Source organism: Choloepus didactylus, chromosome 11, assembly GCF_015220235.1.
Source record: "Choloepus didactylus isolate mChoDid1 chromosome 11, mChoDid1.pri, whole genome shotgun sequence".
Lineage (NCBI taxonomy): Eukaryota > Metazoa > Chordata > Mammalia > Pilosa > Megalonychidae > Choloepus > Choloepus didactylus.
In genome coordinates this window covers 80,101,593-80,124,099 of record NC_051317.1, presented here as the reverse complement: position 1 = coordinate 80,124,099, position 22,507 = coordinate 80,101,593, and the positions used below count along the sequence as shown (strand labels likewise).

The 22,507-nt window shown below is 33.2% G+C and overlaps 1 protein-coding gene across 1 annotated transcript in view; it reads left to right on the top strand.

Annotated features, from left to right (window-relative positions):
* DHX29 (DExH-box helicase 29) overlaps positions 1 to 22,507 on the top strand; it is a 70,705-nt gene that overhangs the window by 33,058 nt on the left and 15,140 nt on the right. The window contains exons 6-20 of the mRNA XM_037798847.1: positions 396 to 524; positions 4,039 to 4,165; positions 4,841 to 4,999; positions 6,926 to 7,091; positions 7,356 to 7,479; positions 8,724 to 9,332; positions 10,630 to 10,773; positions 14,542 to 14,718; positions 15,347 to 15,487; positions 17,752 to 17,896; positions 18,035 to 18,152; positions 18,651 to 18,735; positions 20,224 to 20,312; positions 21,462 to 21,590; positions 21,700 to 21,775. Coding sequence (XP_037654775.1) covers positions 396 to 524; positions 4,039 to 4,165; positions 4,841 to 4,999; positions 6,926 to 7,091; positions 7,356 to 7,479; positions 8,724 to 9,332; positions 10,630 to 10,773; positions 14,542 to 14,718; positions 15,347 to 15,487; positions 17,752 to 17,896; positions 18,035 to 18,152; positions 18,651 to 18,735; positions 20,224 to 20,312; positions 21,462 to 21,590; positions 21,700 to 21,775 — 2,418 coding nt within the window. The remainder of the gene's footprint in view (positions 1 to 395; positions 525 to 4,038; positions 4,166 to 4,840; positions 5,000 to 6,925; positions 7,092 to 7,355; positions 7,480 to 8,723; positions 9,333 to 10,629; positions 10,774 to 14,541; positions 14,719 to 15,346; positions 15,488 to 17,751; positions 17,897 to 18,034; positions 18,153 to 18,650; positions 18,736 to 20,223; positions 20,313 to 21,461; positions 21,591 to 21,699; positions 21,776 to 22,507) is intronic.

Genomic DNA, 22,507 nt, shown 5'->3' with positions numbered 1-22,507 from the left:
GGAATTATAGGAAGGTGTGAATAATGGGAGGTGTGGTTTGTTAAGACATGATACTTAAATACTCTGCATATCATAAAACATTTATGGAATCATCATCCTCATAAAACCACTGTTATTTTTAAGGAATAATGCTAGTTTTTAACATTCTCCTTTCTCCCTCCTCCCCCCCCGCCCCTCACTGTATGTAAGCATATCCTTTGAATTCTATAAGTTGAGACACCTTAAAGTAATGTTGAGTACAATTCATTTGTCCATCACTGAACAATAAAAAATATGATTTTCAGACTTGTGTGTCTGCTGTTTTAGAATGTAAGGAAATTGTAAAAGCAGTGACATTTAATGAGTTTTGACCTTTTTCTTACTTTGGTTTTCAGATATTTGTTTTCTCTTTATAGCAAAAAAAGGAAGAAAAAAATAAGGAAGTAAATGTGAAAGAATGGATTTTGCGATATGCTGAGCAACAAAAGGAAGAAGAAAAGAGTGAGAATTCTAAAAGTTTAGAAGAAGAGGAAAAATTTGACCCTGTGAGTAGACATTTGTTTCGGCTTCTAACTGGATATTCTTGGTCAAGATATTTAACTTTTCTGATACTTAGTTTCCTCGTTTATAAATTAGAGAAATACCTCTTGGTGTTGATGTGAAAATTAAACAAGATAACTCTTAGGAAAGAACTTGACACAAAATAAGATGTTAATTACATTTCTCTCATATTTAAAGAGATAACCATCAAATATTTATTGAATAATTGTTATGTATAAAGAGTATGTTGAATTCTTTGGGTAATTAAAAAAATTAAAAGGTACCTTCCTTTACAGAGTAAATCCACAGTTCGGAGAGAGGAAGCACAGACATTACAACATTAGTTAAAAACACAAAGTAGAGGATACACTGTTAAATGAAAAAAAGCAAGCTGTGGGAAGAAAACATTCACCATATGTATATTTGACAAAGGACTTCTATCCAGAATTATATGGTTAGACAATAGACACTTCATTAAAGTAAATATATGAATGACCAATAAACATGTAAAAATATCTTCAATGTCACTAGTCCTCAAATAAAATCAAAAACTCTAATGAAATACACTGCATATCCATCAAAATGGCTAAAATTTAAAATATCAGTAATACCAAGTGTTGGGGAGGAGGTGGAGCAACTGAAACACTCATGCTGTTTGGCACTTTCTCATAAAGTTAAACATAAACTTACCATATGTCCCAACAATTCCATCTCTAGATATTTACTCAAGAAAAATGAAAACATGCCCTCAAAAAAAAAAAAAAAAAAAACTTGTACACAAATATTCATACATAGCAGCTTTATTCATAATGTGCCTATTTTACAAACATTGCAAGTAACCCAAATGTCTGTCAATAGGTAAATGGATAAACAAATTGTGGTGTAATTCCACTGCGTAAATATACAATGGAATACTACTCAGCAATAAAAAGTAACTCACTACTTATAAATGTAATAACATGGAAGAATCTCAAAAACATTATGTGAGGGTGAAAGAAGCCAGACATAAATGAGTTCATGCTGAATGATTTCATTAGATTAAGTTCTAGAAAAATCATCCATGCAAAATCAGTATATAGTTACCAAAAGCAGATCAGCGATTGCCTAGGTCCAGAGATGGGGGAGAGGATTGACTATAAAGAGTCACAAAGCAATTTTTTGTGTCAATGGAAATGTTCTATATCTTGATTGTGATGGTGGTTACATGGATGTATACATTCATCAAACTCATTGTCCTATACACTGAAAACAAGAACATTTTATTTTAAGTAGATCATTCTTAATAGAGTTGCTTGTTATTAAAAGGAAAAAAGAAGTTGCAGAACATGTCTAGTATGATGAACCTATTTGTGTAAAAGAAAAAAATATGTATACACACATGTATTTGCATTCTGATATATGCAAGGAGAAATACACATGAAGCTATTACTAGTATTATGATGGGCGGTAAGGTGAGTGGAAAATTCCTTTTTTATACTCTTCTGTACTGTATAAATTTTTAAACTATGTGCCATTATTAAACTAATATAAATTTTTTAAGTTTAGAGCAGTGTAAGTCTATCTTGAGTTTCAGAGAAAGAAGAGTCTCTTCTGATTGGAACATTAGTTCAATACTTCAAAGAAGAGAGATGGCTCTTAAAAGGCGCATAGAGTTCAAACAGGCAAAAAGAAGGATAGAAATACAGTCCAGATGGGTGACGTAGTGTGAAGAAGTACTGAAGTAGAATTGTGCAAGGAGCCTTTGGACATTAAAAAATAGATGAGATAAAGAATAAAGGGTGTAAGTGAGTCTTGTCAGATAGAAGTGAACAGGTTTGTTTAGCTCAGACTGTGGAAGGTTTTGATGCCCAGAAAATGAGTTTGGCACCATTTATTATTCATTGTTAAGAGCCACTAGAAGTTTTGGGGCAGGTGACTGATAAGAATTTGACATTTTAGGAAGATTATCTAGTAGTATGCAGGTGGTTTGGAAATGGGAAGTACTGGTAGTAGGGGGACCATTTTGGTAGCTATTTGCACCTGCTCGGGTCTGAAATAATAAGGACCTAGATTGGAAATTGGAACAGAGTAAGACATTTTGAAGCAAGAATCAATAGAAATTGGTGATTTAGTGAAGGTAAAGGTCAAGGAGTCAGAGATGGCAAGAGATGCATAGGTGGGGTGGGGTGCTAGTGCCAGAAATAGGAAAGATGGGAAGGATGGAAAAGTAATTTTGATGAATTTGAGGAGATAGCCAACCCTCCTATTTATTGTACCATGTTTGTTTGCTTCTACACAAAATGGACCCAGAATGCAAATGTTTGTGCTTTCTTAGTTGCCTCTTTTCCCTTCCTTGTAACAGTTGTTTCATAGCAGCACCATGTGAGCCATTGTCTTCTCTACTCCTTGCTTTGATGCTTATTTGCTATCCCTTATAAACCTAAGGGAAAAAAAAAACAGTAATTTGAGTTTATCTTTAAACTCTTTCTAGTTTTTGCTCAGCAATCGTGCTTTGAATTTTGTGACAGCAGTTTTCCTCAGAAGACATTTGTTTCTTATGTCTTTGACTGTCTTCCATATGATACTAGGAAAGGCAACTTTCAGATGAGTATTATTAAACAATTTTTCTTTTTACAGATAGGAGCTCCTACTTTTTTTTAAATTAGAGTAGTTGTAAGTTTACAGAAAAATCTTGGAGAAAATAGAGTTCCCATACCTCCCCCCAAACACACACACAGGTTTTCCTATTATTAACATTTTTCGTACTTACTTTTTAATTATCTAGGTTATTTTATCTTATTTAACACATTAAGGAAGTTTCTCCATGTGGATCACCCTCATTATTTCACTACCTTTTTGTTTAATGGCTGAATAGTATTTCTCTGTAGAGATGTACCATATTTATTTTTTAATGCAATTTTATTGAGGTATATTCACGCAACATACAATCCTTCAAAGTACACATCAGTTGTTCATAGTTGTGCACTGATCACCACAATCAATCTCTGAACATTTTCATTAGTCCAAAAAATAAAATAAAAATTAAAAAGAACATCCAAAACATTCCTTTCTCCTCCTTTCCCATTGTTCACTTACTTTTTTTCACTCATTCATTGTTTTTTTAACTATCAAAAAAAATTAAAAAACAAACAATAGAAAAACATTCCAAATAAAACCAAAACAAAGGAATAAGAAAAAAAACAAATAACCTAAGAAAACTACATTGCTTCCAACATGTTCCTACCCTACCCCAAGAAAATAAACAGACTATAACCCAACAAAGGAATAAGAAAAACAGATAACCTAAAATAACTACATTTCTGCTAACTTGTTCCTACCACAGTACCACATTTAATATCCCATTTTTCTGTTATAATCATTTTTGCAGTAAAGGTCCATATATCTACAAATCTGCACATTTGTATTATTTCACTTTGAAAAATTCCTAAAAATAGAATTGCTAGATCAGAAGTTTTGATACAATATATTGACCATGGATAAACTAATTTCACTCTTTTTATTTCATCTTATTTGGAACAGAATGAAAGGTATTTGCACCTTACAGCAAAACTTCTGGATGCAAAGGAGCAAGCAGCTACCTGTAAACTAGAAAAAAACAAGCAAGGCCAAAAAGAGGCTCAAGAAAAAATAAGGAGGTTTCAAAGAGGTGAATACTTTTAAATTCTTAGAAGTATAAATGTAATTGTCCTTTCTTTTTTGACCTTCCTAGAATAGAGGTTGCTTCTTTTTTTATCTGTCTGCTTTTTCCTAACAGTTTATATCAGGGATTGGCAAACTTTTTCTGTAACAAGCCTGATAATAAATAATTGTAGACTTCATGTACCATGTGGTCTCTGTCACAACTACCTGACTCTCCTGTTGTATCTTGAAAGCAGCCATAGATAATACATAAACAAATGAGGGTGGCTACCTTCTAATAAGACTGTTTATGGACACTGAAATATGTTTCTTACAATTTTTACGTGTCATGAAATATTACTCCCTTTTTTAATTTTTTTCAACCATTTAAAAATGTTAAAATTATTCTTAGCTCACAACCCGTACAAAAAAAAAAAAAAAAACAACAACACAAAACAGGTGCTGGACCATATTTGCCCTGAAGGCCATAGTTTGCCAACCTGATTTATACCATAAAACACCATCTTCTTCCAAGAAGAGGTAGATAAAATTCCATGAGTATTTACAGCTAATGAAGTTATTTTTCCAGACCTTCTACATCTGTTAAATAATGTATTATAGAAAAGAAAGAATGCTAACTCCTTTTTTCCAACCGTCTTTGCAAAATAAAAGGCAAACTAAACATCATTTTTTTTCTTGGTAGAAATGGAAACTTTAGAAGACCATCCAGTATTCAATCCAGCCATAAAGATTTCACATCAACAGAATGAAAGGAAAAAACCTCCTTTGGCCACAGAAGGGGAAAGTGCTTTGAACTTTAATTTATTTGAAAAATCTACAGCTGCTACTGAAGAAGAGAAAGGTAAAATGAAAGGAAATCAGTCTGAAGTGTAAGTTTTAAATAATAAATAAAATGTAAAGGAATACATAATTGTGAAACTATGTTAGCTTGCATTGTGCCAAAATACAGAAGATGGCAGCATGGTTATGCTTCCACAAGTTGTCTTGTAAAAATAACGATTAAGATAATTAATTTGTATAGTATTTTGTAATCATTGATATCTTGCCTCAGCCTCATTTCTCTTCAGTGCACCCTCTGTAATCCAGCCAGCATTATCTTTCTGTAATGCAGACCTAACTGTGAGTTTCCTTTTAAAAACCTCTAATGGTTCTGAGCCCACTGTCATCAGATATTACAAGTCCAAACCCTTTAGCACGACATTTAAGATTTTTTTTAGCAGTCTGCTGTGATCTACCTTTTACCGTTTTGCCAATATCTCCCAGCTATATACCCCAGCCACATCATTCTTTAAAACATGTATTGTTTCATGGCTCCATGACTTTGGTCATCCTGTTACTGTCTACTTGGTAAACCTTTCCCTCACTTCAAGGTTCACTCAAACAGCAGCTCTTCTTTTAGCCTTCCCTGACTGTTGCCACACCACCAAATGTAAGTAATGGTGGACTTTTTATGCACTCCCAAGTAGATTATTGATATAGCTAATGTAATAGTTTTTAAACTATAATATAATCTCTTCCAACACTGAATTATCAGTTCTTTAAGAACATGAACCATGTCTCATTCATCCTTAATCTCTGGTGTAGACCTAGCTTGATGATTGATGTGGTAGCTACTCAGTAAATGTTTGTTAAATGAGTCTAAATAGCTATAAATATAATCTTATTTATTCATTCTTTCAACAACTATTTGCTTAATCCTTATTGTGCACAATGTCAGGTGCTATGTATACAGTAATGAACAAAATAATATGGCCTCTGCCCTCTTCAAGTGTTCAGTCTAATAGGAAGGATAAGCTCTAAATTTACACAAATATATAATTATAAACTGTACTATAAAAAAAAACTGGCTTCTATTAATAGAGATTAACAAAAAGATCTAATTTGAATTGGGGAGACCTTGCTGATGATGCTTTGTTTTTCTGAGAGCTATATGATTAGGTGTTAGCCTGGCAATAAGTTAGTGGAAAAAGCCTTCCAAGTAGGGAGATAGGACATTGGAAGTCTAAAATGGGAAAGAGCTTAAAGCAACACTATTCAACAGTGCTTTCTGGAGTAATGGAAATGTGCTAGATCTGCACTGTCCATTATGATAGCCACTCACTAGATGTGCTAGTGCAAATGAGAAACTGAATTTTTAATTTTATTTAATTTTAATTATGTGGCCTGCAACTACCATATTGAACCAGGCAGACTTAGAGCATTTGAGGAATTGACTGATGTAGGTATGGGGACTATAGCACAGTGAACATGAGGGAAGAGTGGCAAGAAATGGGCAGAGATGGACCACGAAGGGCTTTTAGGCAGAAGTAAGGAATTTCAGCTTTATTTTACATATAATAGAAAGCCATCGCGGTGGCAGTGGTGTTGTGGTGATATGGTTGTGGTTGTGGTCATGGTGGCAGATGTTAAGCAGAGAAATGAAATCTGATTTATATTTTTTTAAAAGATTATCCTATCTATGGGGTGGCATACCAAACATTATAATTCAAAGTATTCTAAGTAATTCATCATATGGATTAGTATCACAGATATTTTTTAAGAATACATAAGTTCCTCAACATAATTTTTTTTAAAGATTCAGGATTTTCCATGGTACTAGCCCGCAAGATTTCCTCATCTCTTTTAGAAGAGCAAGCGTTTCTATGTGTCTTTTCTTAACCTATTCTCTTCTAAAAGTGCTTTTCGCAAAAGTGATCTTGGATCACTCACAGCTTTTATAGTACTGCATGACCATTATTGAAGAACCACCCTTCGTCTGTCATTTTAGATAAAAAGAAAGAACTTCATGATGTAAGAAATTTTGACTATACTGCTCGAAGCTGGACTGGAAAATCTCCCAAACAGTTTCTGATTGATTGGGTCAGGAAGAATCTTCCCAAGAGTCCAAATCCTTCCTTTGAAAAAGTTCCAGTAGGTAGATACTGGAAATGTAGGTATGTTTTTCTTGATAACTGAGTGAATTTTTAGAAAAATATAAAATAAAATCTTTCTTGTTTCCTATAAATTAAGTAAATATTTAGGAAGCTGTCTAATTCAGTATCTCAGGTTGATAGTATTTATAAATTATCTAGTACAATGCCTTCCATAGAAATATTTAATTTAAATATAATTGATAGAAATTTAGGTTCAGTGTATTGGAACTCTGGCTCTATATTTCATCAGTTTTATTAATTTTTTTTTTTTTTTATTCTTTGTAGGGTGAGGGTGATCAAGTCTGAAGATGATGTCTTGATAGTGTGTCCTACAATCTTAACAGAGGATGGCATGCAGGCTCAGCACCTGGGAGCTACTTTAGCTCTTTATCGTTTAGTGAAAGGGCAGGTGAGATTTTTTACAACTAAATGCTTCAAAAACCATTTGTGGAATACTTGGCAACTTAAACCTGTATCTGCGTAAGGTAGTATTTAATTATGGTCCACTGTGCCGATTTTCTCTTTACTGACTGCTTCTTCTGAGTAATCCTAGGTTCTGCTCACTTGTAATTTGGGTTTCCTCTCACCCCTAAACACCTTCTGCTTCTTAAACCTGAGATCTGAGACAATTTGATTGGTCCAGTTTTTCACACTAGATTAGTTTACAAATTAAAAATAGTTGTGTTAGGATGGTTGAATTAAGGAGGATTTTTAAACAGTTTGTTTTCCTTTGATGTTATCTTTTTAACGTAAAAAAAGATCATCAATATTGATCCTAGTTTTCAGTTTTAGGTTATATTAACTATTATACATTTCCAGTTTTAAAGAAAGATAAAGTATTCCTGAAAGAAGTTTGTTAGGAGAATATAATGCTTTTTTTTTTCTAATTTGGATTGTCAGCGTTTCCTCTTTATAATAAATGTGTCCTATATGTCCTTCTTTATGGGAAATCAGAACCAATGAAATTGTTAGACACTGATTACGTGAAACTCCAAACAGTTCTTTTCCAATTTTTGCTAGTAAAAGTTCTTAATGTTTTCATTTCCTTCATTTTGCAAAATAAGATATCAAAAGCTGAGGTTACTTGATAGAAATGGCTATCAATGTCAGAGAGATCATTGTGGGCGCTTTTATAACCCAAAATTAGGATAACTCAGATTCTGTGTAGTCGTTAGACAACTGCCAGAATCTCAAAAGAAGCTTTATAGTGCTGTTCCAATATGTTTTACAAATGCCTTCTGGTTCATCTACAGGATATATATAGCTCTGCAGGAATAAATAATAATAAACATTTTTTTCAGTAGTTTATTATGTTCCAAGCATAAGCACTTTACATGTATTAATTTATTTAACCTACCTGTGAAGGAGGTACTATTATTATCCCCCCTTTTACAAATATAGAAACTGAGGCACGGAGAGATTAAGTTACTTGCAGAAAGTCACACTGCTAGCAAGCCAAAAAAGCTTAAATGTGATATGATATTTGTAAATTTTGATTATATGTAAATATATCATATATTAAATTAATAACTTCATAGTTTGAGACAGTTTACATTTTAAGAGAAGCCATTCTAAGTTCTAACCTATATTTTGATATTCAGTAGTTAGTGAAAAAAATGTGCTACTGCTTTGTGTTTTTTTTTCCCCTTTCAGTCAGTTCATCAGTTACTTCCTCCTACTTACCGAGATGTTTGGCTGGAGTGGAGTGATGAAGAAAAGAAAAAGGAAGAATTGAATAAAATGGAAACCAATAAGCCACGTGATCTTTTTATTGCCAAACTTCTGAATAAATTGAAACAGCAGCAACAACAGCAACAACAACATTCTGAAAATAAGAGAGAAAATTCTGAAGATCCTGAGGAATCTTGGGAAAATTTAGTTTCTGATGAGGATTTTTCTGCACTGTCCTTGGACTCAGCAAGTGCAGAAGATTTGGAACCAGTTAGAAACCTCTTTAGAAAGTTTCAAAGCACACCTAAGTATCAGAGACTTCTAAAGGAAAGGCAGCAGTTACCTGTGTTCAAACACCGGAATTTGATTGTAGAAACTCTTAAAAGGCACAGGGTAGTGGTTGTGGCAGGTGAAACAGGGAGTGGTAAAAGTACTCAAGTACCACATTTTCTTTTGGAAGATTTGCTTCTTAATGAATGGGGAACAAGTAAATGTAACATTGTTTGTACCCAACCCCGGAGAATCTCAGCAGTGAGTTTAGCTACAAGAGTGTGTGAAGAACTGGGCTGTGAAAATGGACCTGGAGGAAGGGTAAGATGCTGTTCAACGCCACCTCAATAAATGGTGACATTACTCATCTTTGCTTGGGGATCCAAATGGAACCTGTCCCATATATGAGTTTTGACTGTTATGATTGTTCAATAGCACATTTTAGGACGTCTTCAAATGTTTTCTTTGAAAGATGTGGTATTATAACCCTATCTTTCCTATGAAGAGGGTTGTTAACAATTCTGTCATTAAAATTCTCATATAAAAGAAAAAATATATTTAATAACTGAATATCAAATATGTTACATACCAACCTGAATATTCAAAGAATTTGGACAAATATAAATTTGATTCTTAATATCATCTATCTCAAGTTTTTGTAAATCTTTTCTATGGAATGTACCCCTGAAAGATTTTCAGTAATTCTTTTTAAAAAGAAAGGAAAACCAATATAGAAGAAAATGCTAGACTGTTTTCAAACCCTGCATTTTTTTTTAATGGAAAAAGTACTTAAATATCTATTGTCATGCATTTACCATGCAAGTATACGCAAAACTGGCCACACCTCAGTCAGAGTGACTACAAAGTGTGGACATAATTAAGGTTGGTCAGAACCAAAAATGATGAATTTCCAGTTCATATAATTCAGCTTAATTAGAATTTGAGTTGTTCATTCTAGAGATGCACTTATATTTTTGTCTCTAAGATGGGTATCCTTCATTAAATAATTTTATTTAGCAAATTATCTGGGTTTCTCTCAGCAAATATAGGAATATAAAAAGATACCTATAAGGAACTGAGGTTCAAGATAATGGCAGACATGTATACAAATAAAACAAAGGAATGACTGAAGGAGTAAGAAAGATAGAAGTGGCTTCAAGATTCCCGTTAGGAAGCACTGGTGTAATAGCAACTGCTTTTTAATAGCAGCAAGTCTTATGAGCTCTTAATAGGAGAGTAGACCAAATTATAGGAGCTGTTTTAAAATTCTGTTTCTGGGTACCTCAATATTTTGATCCAAGATAATTTAATAGGAAATTAATTCAACATTTTATTAATGTTTTCATAATAATGTTAATGATACTGGAAGCAGGTGACAGCTTTCTATCTTAATACCTTAAAAAGTACAAAGGTTTTTCTTATTTAAAACTATTCTTGGCTTTATAGTTTTATATAATCAAAAACCATGGGGAAATAATTCTGTTAATAAATTACACTATATAGATTTACTTACTCTGCTCCATATGTTAAAGAGATTAGCACTTGTGCTTCACTTTTTAAAGCTTGTTTCCCAGATCACTTGTGAGAATCTAATCTCAGTCTTGTGTTCTCTCTTCAGAATTCCTTGTGTGGATATCAGATTCGGATGGAATCTCGAGCTAATGAATCTACCAGATTACTCTATTGTACAACAGGGGTTTTGCTAAGAAAACTTCAAGAAGATGGTCTTCTAACTAATGTATCTCATGTTATTGTAGATGAGGTTAGTAGATTCTCTAGTTGTGTCTAGATAGGTTTTAAAAATTTTTGTATTAAAAAGATGTTACTTCTAATGCTAGTTTTCTTTTTTTGTGTGTGTGCTTACTAAATACCATATACTTTACAAATAATTATTTAATCACCTCTAACAAATGTCTCATGTTATTATAGATTTATTTTATTTAATAAATACCATATAATACTTGCTATATGCTAGATGCTCTTCAAAGTACTTTGTATATATTAATTCATTTAATCTTCCCAGCAACCCATTGAAGTAAATCTCTGCTTTACAATTTAGGAAACTGAGGCATAGGGAGGTCAGATAACTTGCCCAAGGTCACACAGGCAGTTAAGTTCTGCAGCTGGTGGTTCCAGCCCTGGCAATGCTCTTACCACTACTCTGCCTCATCAACTACTACAAGTAGTTGTTGAAGGATCTTCTCTAATTCTTAAAAAAGATAAAGAATCTTCATCCATATGTCATTTTCTCTTTAGATATATATACCTGCTTGAATCAAATTTGAAGGCCCATATAAATTGAATTATGCAAAAAAGTTTTACTTTAGAATTATTTTTTAATGGCATACTAGCCTAGTGTATGAAAAATGATTTGCTTTGTACATACTTTCTCAAGAAGACATAACATGTACAGCATTTCTATTATTCAGAAAATAATTTTTTAATTTTTCTTGATGTAAAGTTTTTATGAATGTCTGTTAATTCATTAAATTCATAAAGCAGTATGAGAGTTCAATCATTCTTTGATTTTTAATCAGTATAGAAGGGTAGAAAATGAAAGTTATCTATAATCTCATGACCCAGAAAAAAATCAATGTTAACATTTAATTTTATTACCTTTTCATTCTTTTGTGTCTTTATGTATGTATGAATAGATATTTATTTCATAATTCTTTTACATCATTAGGTACTCTGCAAAAGTATAATTTATTAATGGCTTCATAGTAGTATGTAATTTGGAAGTGACATAGTTGAACCATTTTCCTGTTGAAAAAGTTTAGGTTAAGACATTTTCCTTGACATCCTAAATTTTTTTGGCAACATTCTTAATTTAAATATTTTGATAAATATTTCAATATTTTGGTATGCCTTTTATCCTGATTTGGGGTTCACAAAACATGGTTACTTTGTATATATAACATACTTGTTCTTTGTATTACAAATTTTTATTGATAATCTAATATTTTGGTAATAGATAAGTGACAGAAATTAATTTGTTTCAGTTTATTCCTTAATGAGGAGAAAATCTGTACTTATATCACTAAAATATCAAAGAGAAAGAGGATGGTTGGCTACTTGAGCAGTCTCACAGGGTTAATACTGCTTGTGAGTTCATTAGTTGCTTAGCATGGCCAAGACCTAGATTTTGTCAGTATCCTCAAGGGTCAACAGGTGAGTGATAAATCAAAATGCTGATTTTTCTACTTATAATGAGAAATGTTTTACTGTTAGGTAAGCTGAAATAGTAATATATGCTAGCCAGTCAGTAAGTTCTCCTTACCCCAAATTATAACCAGAAAATTGCTTGGTAAATATAGATTAGAGTGAATCCTAATTTGAAAGCTGGACCAACTGCAGGGAGCTGTGTTCTTTGATCATTTAGTATTAGCAATCTGTACATGTGATTTACTGATTTACCATCAACCTCTTGAATGCTACAGTAAAAAAAAAAAAAAAAAGTAAAATTTATCCTCATGTTAAATGTTAGGTTGTAAGAGGAATCTCTTTATGATGGTGTCCAGGATAATAATACTCCTTCTAGCCTTGTTATTAGGAGTTGTGTGACTTGTTTTTGTTTATGGTTAATGTGTGAATTAAGTACCTATTCCTATTGGCTGTTGATGTGCTTACAGGCAAATTTTTTCTTTCCTATAACGAGTGAACTTAATAGTACACATTTTTATTATATTTTATGCCCTATCCTTTTTTTTTTTTTCCTTTCTTTCTTCTTTAATCTATATCTATATAAATTACCATCTATTTTGTGAAGCTTCCCAGATCTATGTCTCCCATCAGGAGATCTCTCTTCCAAGCTTCAGATATGAACATTTAACTGCCTTCTAAAAACCTTCAGTTCCAGGAACTTCAAACTCAGCATTTCTAAAACTCCCTATCTCCCCTCCCTACTCATCCCTTATGACTTGCTCCTCCTCCTCACTTCTGAATCTCATTGAATGACCTCCATAATCACCTGTTCAAACCCCCATAGTAAAAAATTCCAATGTTATTTTATTCCAGTCACCTAGTTCTGTTGATTCCACCTTTCTCAGATTCATTCACTTTTTTCCATATTTACCAGCATTATCTTTGTATAGGCCACCATTATCTCTTTAATAACGACAAAAGCATATAATTAAAATTCCTACTTTCTATTTTGCTCTCTCCTACTACATTCTCCATATTGTAGCTGGAGTTATCTTTTTTAAAACAAAAGTCAGACCACATGATTTCCCTGATTTAAAATGCTTTAATCACTGACCAGGCTCATTGGGGTATCATCTCATCTCCTTAATATGGTCTACAAGGCCTTTCTTGCACAGAGTACTGAGTATCTCTTCAGTTTTATCCCATCTCATGCTCAGGCCTTCATTTTTATTTTTGTTTTTCCAGTTCCTGAAATGTGCTGTGATCACCATGATTTTGCATAAACTTGAATCTCTTGACCAGAGTACTCTTTCTCCCTTTCTCATCCTGTTTCTTCCTCCTCCTTTTTTTCTTTTTCAAATTCATCTTTTGATTTTCATCATGGATGGAAATTTCTCTTAGTAACCTTCCGGATAAACCTAGATTAGCTGTCTTTCAGATGCAATCCCAAACCATCCCATATTATAGTTCTTAGTAGGCTGTAAATTCTGAAATGAAGAAAACTGTTTTGGTCATTTAATCTCCAGCATCTAGCACAATGCTGAGAACTTACTATTTGTCATACTCTAAGGACTTTGTATAATTTCATGTGATTGTCACAACACACCTATTAAGTTGGCATTATTTATGTCCCCTTTATAAAGCAGAAGAAATAGACCAAGAGAGATTTAAATAACTTGCCCAAAGTCGTACCTGTAAGTGGCCAAGAGGATGAATGATTAAATCTGTTTCTAATTTATGTTATCTTCATTTACTTTATCTTTGTATGCTGCTTTAAATCTTCTATAAAATAAAATGAAGTATAAATAAGTCAGAACACAGGAAGTAGGAAGATAGACTCATGCATTCAGCAAATATTTACTAAATTCCAATAGTGTATCAGGTCTTTGTTTTATACCAGGTTTAAAGTGCTCTTCCCTAAAATGCATGTGTTGGAAGGATATACGTAACTCACTTTTTTCTGACCCTGTCAGCTTCCTACTCCCCTTTTTCTACACAGTGGATGAACCATCCATCTTCTGGTAATGGCAACAGAACAATTTTATATTAGTGGCAGAGATTTAGGGGTCAATGCTTGCTTCTAAGTGAATTTTGGAAGATACCCTAATGTTATCAGCTACTTATCTTGTAGACCATCTCCGAGGGTAGAATCCTATTCTCCTTACTAATCTTGCCCATTCATTAAATGCTGATTTTTACCAGCTTCAATTTTTTTTTCCTTTTTCTGAAGAGCTGCGTTATTTGAAACATATAGCTTCTCCTTCTGTACACCATGTACTGATTATACTTAAATATTGATTAACTTTTAGTAGGTTTGAGTGTCAGATTGTTTAAGCTTCTTTACTAGACTTTATTTATGATTAATTTTTTATTCCCTTTATACTAGGTTCATGAAAGAAGTGTGCAGTCAGACTTCCTACTGATTATCTTGAAGGAGATTTTACAAAAACGTTCTGATCTGCACTTGATTCTGATGAGTGCTACTGTGGACAGTGAAAAGTTTTCTACATATTTTACACACTGCCCTATTCTCAGAATTTCAGGAAGGAGTTATCCTGTTGAGGTATGTTTTCTTTATAAAGCATATGTAAAAAGAAACTGCATTCCCATCAGGGAATTTCCCCCACAAGTAGTCCTTTTGCAGTCTGAGTCCAGAACTACTTGCAGGGAACTACAAGTCAGTAGAGGACTTGGAGACATCTTGGGAATCAGTTGGCTGGTGCCCCCTTGACTGATGGTGTGTGAGACAGAAGGAGGGTTCTGGCTGAAAGACAAACCCGAGGGCTATAGAACATAAACCATGTTTGCCTGTCAAAATCACTGTATCCAGATTGAAGGTGGCTGCCTGGCAACAAGGAACTCCCTTTTCACCCACTCCTAAAATTTAGGGTTGTCCTTTTTTGAAGCTTTCCCTTCTGCCTATTCTATTCTTAATGTTTAATCAGTTTTCACATATAAAAATGTACATCATGATGTAATTTGTTCTGAGACTTCTAGGGACTGACCCATCTATATCAACCAAGTTCTTCATTCCCAAATAATGCTGGGGAAAAAAAACAACAATACTTTTTTGTATTATTCTAAATTAGTGCTTGGTGACATTCAAAAGGTATAATCCCCCTGATCTCCTTAAAGTGATATCTGCTGAAACCAATTTGAGTTCACCCAGTTATATGCCTTAATCTCTATAGGTTTTTCATCTTGAAGATATAATAGAGGAAACAGGCTTTGTACTGGAGAAAGACTCAGAATATTGTCAGAAATTTCTGGAGGAAGAAGAAGAAATAACCATTAATGTTACAAGCAAAGCAGGAGGAATAAAAAAATATCAGGTAAAAAGAAAACAGTTTGAAAGACATCAATAATGATAATCTGGGCATAATGTACCATGAGAGTTTTAGAAGCATATGGCTCCCCAGAACCCAAGAATCTTGAAGACGATTGTATAAAAATGTGGCTTATGAGGGGTGACAGTGTGATTGGGAAAGCCGTATGGACCACACTCCCCTTTGTCTAGTTTATGGATGGATGAGTAGAAAAATGGGGGAAGAAAAAAACAAACAAACAAACAGAGGTACCCAGTGTTCTTTTTTACTTTAATTGCTCTTTTTTCACTTTAATTATTATTATTGTTATTTTTGTGTGTGTGGTAATTAAGGTGTCAGGGATTGATTTTGGTGATGAATGCACAACTGTGTAATGGTACTGTGAACAATTGAATGTACGATTTGTTTTCTATGACTTTATGGTATGTGAATATATCTCAAAATGAATTATAAAAATAAAAAATAAAAACTACAAAAAAAAAAAAGCATATGGCTCTCTCCTTGCCACATCTGCCACAAGAATGAGGACCATTGATAGCAACCATGCTGAAGGGATGCACAGTTATTATGAAGGGCACCAGAGGAACCTTGCAGAGGGACTTCAGTAACATCAATGTAGAACTCAGTCTCTGTGGAAAGAAAAAGAAGAAGCTTCAGGTTGACAAATGGTTCTCACTAGCTATAGTTGTATATAGAACATAATCAAGGGTGTTACACTGGGCGTCTGTTACAAGATGAGGTGCATATACTCACTTCCCTGTCAACATTGTTATTCAGGAGAGTGGGTCTCTTGTTAAAATCATAAATTTCTTGGGTGAAAAATATATTTGCAAGGTTCAGATGAGGCCAGGCATTGCTTTTTCAGTATCTCAAGGCCAGAAAGATGAATTAATTCTTGAAGAAAATGACATTGAACTTGTATCAAATTCAGCTTCTTTGATTCAGCAAGCCACAACAGATAAAAACAGAAATATCAGAAAATTTGGAGATGGCATCTATGTGTCTGAAAAAGGAAGAGGTCAGTAGGCTGATGAATAAGACTTAAGATCTAAGAGTTGTCTAGCTATGTAAACAAGATACCAGACCTATTTGTGATATTTTATAGATAAAATTGATCTGTTGATTTGAGACTTTCTTTTTTTAAAAAAAATCATATGGCTGACAGTGAATTCAAGCATAACTTGGTAGAAGAGGAATAGCTGTGATTATGAACAATATTTAAAAGTCATTTCTTTAGTCTTTGCTTCATAGTACTGTAGTCTTTGGTTTGTGATTTTTTAGTTGTCTTCTTACACTATCCTGAACCATATAGACCCACACACAAAATCAAGGACCATATAAGTAAGAAACAAATTTTATATAGCAGTTTTTCAGTGATGATCAATTATTGAGGAGTATGTTTGTAACGGTTTTCTCTGTCTCAACATCATAGGTGGTCAGGATAGGGCAGACCCAAAATCTAGATCCTTGCAATTGTCTTTTTCAGTAGCCTCTGTCCTGTAGGAGCCAACCTAAGCTCCAAAATTAAGCTGTCCAGGGCAAGCACAGTTTTTCCTAGGGAGTTAGTCTCAATTATATGTTTTTAGAAATATCACAAAAGCTATGTTAGCCTGCATAGCCAATGGTACTAGATCCAACGTTTTCATTTTATCCATGATATTTCATTTATATATTAGGGTTGTATTCAATCAAATGGAAGCCCAGAGTTAAAGTTACTTTATCATTTAATTAAGCAGAAAAACCAGGAAAGCAAAAAGTAAAAATTTTCTCTAGAACTCCAGAAACTAAAGAAAATTTAGTTTAGAAACTAAAAAAAGAAAATTACAGGTATTTAAGAAAAGAGATGATTGGAACCCAGTGCCAAAGTAGAATCTAGAAAGAATGAGGCAGGTATAAACTACTTATTAAAGTTATTATGCCCTCTCTTGGCCTGGCTGCTTTTCAGTTACCACAGATTGATGTATTGGTGATTATGTTTTTCTTCAATTCTTCTTTAATTTAATATGTATATCCCAAGTTTAAAAGTCTTTCGCTATACTGAAAAGCTGAATGGAATTAAATTATAGGAGAGACGTAAAACTTTGGAATTAAATTATAGGAGAGACGTAAAACTTTATGATACTTTTTCCACTGCTAAATTTTAACATAAGTGATTACGGTGACAATAGAAAAATAGATTTGAATGAATACAAATATCTCCTTTTTCCTTCTTCATCTTATAAAAATGCCTAATATTTTTGTTCTGCTTTCTCTGGTTGTATTTCTTTTAGGAATATATCCCAGTTCAGACTGGAGGAAGTGCTGATTTAAATCCATTTTACCAGAAGTATAGCAACCGCACTCAGCATGCTATTCTTTACATGAATCCCCATAAAATCAACCTGGATCTCATTTTGGAACTTCTTGCATATTTAGGTATATTTCTATTCCTAAAATGTCTCTTTATTTATTTTGATAAAACTTTTCTTCTAATTGGAGATGTTCTATCGATACTTTATATGCTGTTCTCTAGCCTTCTTATTTTGAATATTGTATTATTTTTTTAAATTTCAGATAGAAGTCCCCAATTTAGAAATATTGAAGGAGCAGTATTGATCTTTTTACCAGGCCTTGCTCATATTCAACAACTGTATGATTTCCTGTCAACTGACAGAAGATTTTATTCTGAACGGTAATTACACATCTTTATTATATTCACTGTGATTTTAAAATAGAAAAACATTTGTTACATTAAAATTCTTGATTAGAGTTTTGGAACACTTTTTACCTTTAGTTAAAATTGGCCATGGTGAACCAAGTATTTATTTTTGTTTTAACATTTTTATTATAGCATTTTATCTACTCAGAGTTTTTAGATACTATTTCTGCATTTGCTTTATTTTCTTAATATGATTAAACAGAGGGAACCCTGTGGTTCCCCACCCCAAGGATGCAATTTATCATTCATACATACTGAATTTCTGTTTATTATATCTGTTTTGATATTGCTATCATGGTTATCACTTTGACATCAGAATATTTTTTTAATTTTTTAAACTATATTCCATTATAAAAAATTTTTCATAATAAAAAATTTTGAGTTGCTTCCTATTTGCAAATAAATTTTGTTATTCTTTGCAGTGTCTTCTAAAGAGAAACTCTTGCTAAGAACTATGATTTTAACTTTCAGATATAAAGTGATAGCTCTGCATTCTATTCTTTCAACTCAAGATCAAGCTGCAGCATTCACACTTCCTCCTCCAGGAGTCAGGAAGGTAAAATTCAGTACAGCAAATTTATGTGTGATCCACCTGAGAAAAAAGAATTGTGACTTTTTCTTATAATTTGATTATCTCAAAGCAGGTTATTAATATTAAGTGCGTGATAGTGCCTGGTGGATTCCATGTGGTGCTCTGCAGCTTAACATAATCAGAAGTGAACCAATATATTTGAATATTTATATTATGTGCTATTAAAGGGACAAGACTTTTTAAGGAATTGGTAGTTGAAAATTAAGGCATGAATGTTGCTTGTGAAAAAAAAAACAATACTTTTCCCAAGGAAGATATCATGGATGTTGGGAGCTATTCGAATCCTAGAAGAATGGATTGTTGTTCTCTAGGGTATTCATCCCTGATTATTTTTGCAATACATAGACCATAGGTTAAGGAAATATCTCAGTATTTTTGTTATCTTCTCTGTTCAGAATTCTGAACAAAGAGATGGTTGGCAAAGTGAGTTTCTCAGATCTTGGACCCTCTCTCAGAAGAAGAAAAAAGAGCCTAATGTAGGAACTGTGGAGAGCACAGAAGTCCCAGAAAAAAGCCTAGACTGTATGTAGGAGGCCTGGGTTCTCATCCTTAAGCATTTGCCATCTTTGTGGCCTTTGGCAGTCATTTTCTCACCTCTAATAGGGGTTGCAGTAAACTCATGGTTTTCTAACTGTACTCTGAGGAACTCCAGGGGTTCTGGGGCTGTGTTCTGATCTGTAACATGTTAACTTCCTGCTGAGATTTTTGTATGAAAAAAAGTTCCACCTCTTAACAACAACAACAAAAATTTGAAAGCTCCTGAAGTAAAATGATCTCTTAGACCCTATCCAGTGTTTACTAATCTGGGTTCTACTTCCTAGGATTAATGCATAAGAAAAGAAAGCATTCAATATTGAAATATGCAGTTAAGATAAAGTACTGCATATTGAATTTGACCTAGAACCTCTTAAATGTTTTACCTGCCAGGACACAACAGAAAAAATAATGCAGAAGATTGGACTATTCAGACATCACCATTAAGAATTTTAGAACTAAGAAATCATTTATTTCTACCTCCTAATTTACAGTGGAGGTAACTGAGGCCCAGAAAGGTCAAGTGACGTGCCGAAGTTACGAAGCTAATAGGTAGCAAAGCCACGATAGCACCTGGTTCTTCTCACTGTTTGATGTGCTACTTTCTCCCAACAGTTGTGAAGGGTTGCCTCCATTCTCTGACCCAGTTTTCTATTCTACTTATATCATTTTTAAGGTGACTGACTAGAATTAGGAGAAGGGTTTTTTTGTTGGAATATAAATCTGTAACTTTAGATAATTGGTAAGCTGAACTGACTGAAATGGGGTTCATTAAAATTACACAATAAATTGTGAATTTTTGTAAGTAAAATTGAAAATATTCTTTTTAAAATTCATTTTCTCAAACTATCTAAAGAAGTTTAAGTGGTGACATTGCTGAAAGTTATCTAAATGTTTTGACTTTTTATTTATTTTCAGATTGTTTTAGCAACAAATATTGCAGAGACGGGTATTACTATTCCAGATGTTGTGTTTGTGATTGATACTGGAAGAACAAAAGAAAATAAGTAAGTTTGAATTTTCCAAATCAAAACCATTTTTAACCTAAAAGGGTTTGGAGCTCTTAAATTCCCAGGTGAAATAACAGAATCATATAGGAAAATCCCAAAATATCATAATCCTGTCCAAAGCAAAAAGCTTTGGAGAAACTGTAGGAAACTTTAAAATGTCTGTGAGTTAAATGTTAGAATTTCATGTTATGGCTTTTACCACAGGTAATGCTGGTATATTCCTACTTTTAGAAAAGTGACTTCTGAGGAAAATTTCACTAAATTTATTTCAATAAAAGAACACATCAATAAAAAAAACAAAACAAGTAGATTATTTAACAAAACATTATTTGTGTTATTATAGAAAAAGAGCATGGGTTTTGAGGTCAGACTTAGATTTAAATATCTATTCTGTAATCTCAAGAATATCAGTTTCCTCATATGTAAATAGAGAAAATGAAAATTTCATAATTGATAGTACCTACTATAAGAACTGGTAAATAATAGGTGAATTTAACTGAATCTTCAACAAAAAGATTACTACTTTATACATGCTTGCCACTTTTAATGCTTAAATTGCATAAAAAGGGACCACATAAGTTTCCTAATATAAGGGGGATTATATATGGGTTAGTAATGTATTATAATCCATATACAATCCCCTAATATTGGGAAACTATGGCAATATTTGGAAAAGAGTGTGACTGTTCAATAGAAAATAATAAACCCTCAATTCTTTGAACTTTACCTTTAGAGGAAGCATTTTCAGGATCCACCTGTATTTCTTGAAAGGTGCATTGAGTTGTAATGCTCACAGTAGCATTTCTCAAGCTAGTTCAAAGAATTCTTGTTGCATAATTAATAGGTATTCCACCAAAATCACAAAAGTTTCTGGGTTAGATTAGTTTAGGAAATGGTGAGTTAAGTAGGTTTATTTCTTATAGGATTCTTGGAGCTTTTAATTGGATAATGTGAAGAGATTTAGCATGCGGTATTTGCTAAATTATTTGACTATGGAAGATTGTTTAGGAAATGTTGGTCTACAGTAATAATGTACTTTTTTTTTAGCCTACATTCAATTTAATTTTAAGAGTCAAATATTTCCAGCATTTTAGATTTTTATTTAAGTCAGTTATTTTCATATTCTCCCCTAAAATATTTCTGTAGGTACCATGAAAGCAGTCAGATGAGTTCTTTGGTTGAGACGTTTGTCAGTAAAGCTAGTGCTCTGCAGCGCCAGGGAAGAGCTGGGCGGGTCAGAGATGGCTTCTGCTTCCGAATGTACACAAGAGAAAGGTATGGCAATATCACTAGAAACTTAAAACACTCATAATTTGAACTGTGAAATATTTTGATAATATGTATTTAGTTGCTTTTTGTTTTGTTTGTTTTGTTTTGTTTTCAGATTTGAAGGTTTTATGGACTATTCTGTTCCTGAAATCTTGCGCGTACCTTTGGAGGAATTATGTCTTCATATTATGGTAATCCTCCCAGGGAACTCAGATCTGAGTTTTTTATTCTTCACTCCCTTTCTAAGAAAAAAATAAAGACCTAAAATTATCTTACTTTATACTGCTCTAGATTTTCAAGTACGTTCACTGTTCTTTATATGTGGCCACTGTTTTTATAAGTAAACCCACTGTGCTTTGATTCTGCCAAACACTCACACTTTGCAGATTAAAATACAACTTCATAACTGAGAACAGCTGGGGGTGTTTTTGCCCACCAGGGGCATTTGGCAATGTCTGGAGACATTTTTGGCTATTATAACTAGGAGACTGCTATTGGTATCAGTAGCAGCCAAGGATGCTGCTGAACATACTACAATGCATATGACATCTTCCTTCAAGAGAGAATTTTCTGGCCTAAAATGCTGACAGAGCTGAATCTTAACCTAGCCCAAGGGCTTCCTATAATGAAAGATCTAATCTCTCCTTCAGTTTTTAGATTTTTGACTCTCAAAATCGAGAATGCAGAAAGAAACTAAAATGAAGACTTTAAGATCTCATCCTTGTACTCCAGTCCTCACCCCACCCCCAGCACACAACACAGACACAGACGCTTTCACTCCAATTATAAGAAAATGAATGATAGCTGTGCTTACCCCTTTACCCTCTTGACTCAAAATTTATTAAATTCAAATTTAGTTCCAATTTGACCATCTTTTTATGGCAGTGATAATTCTTTTTGTTAACAAACCAATGTATCACTCC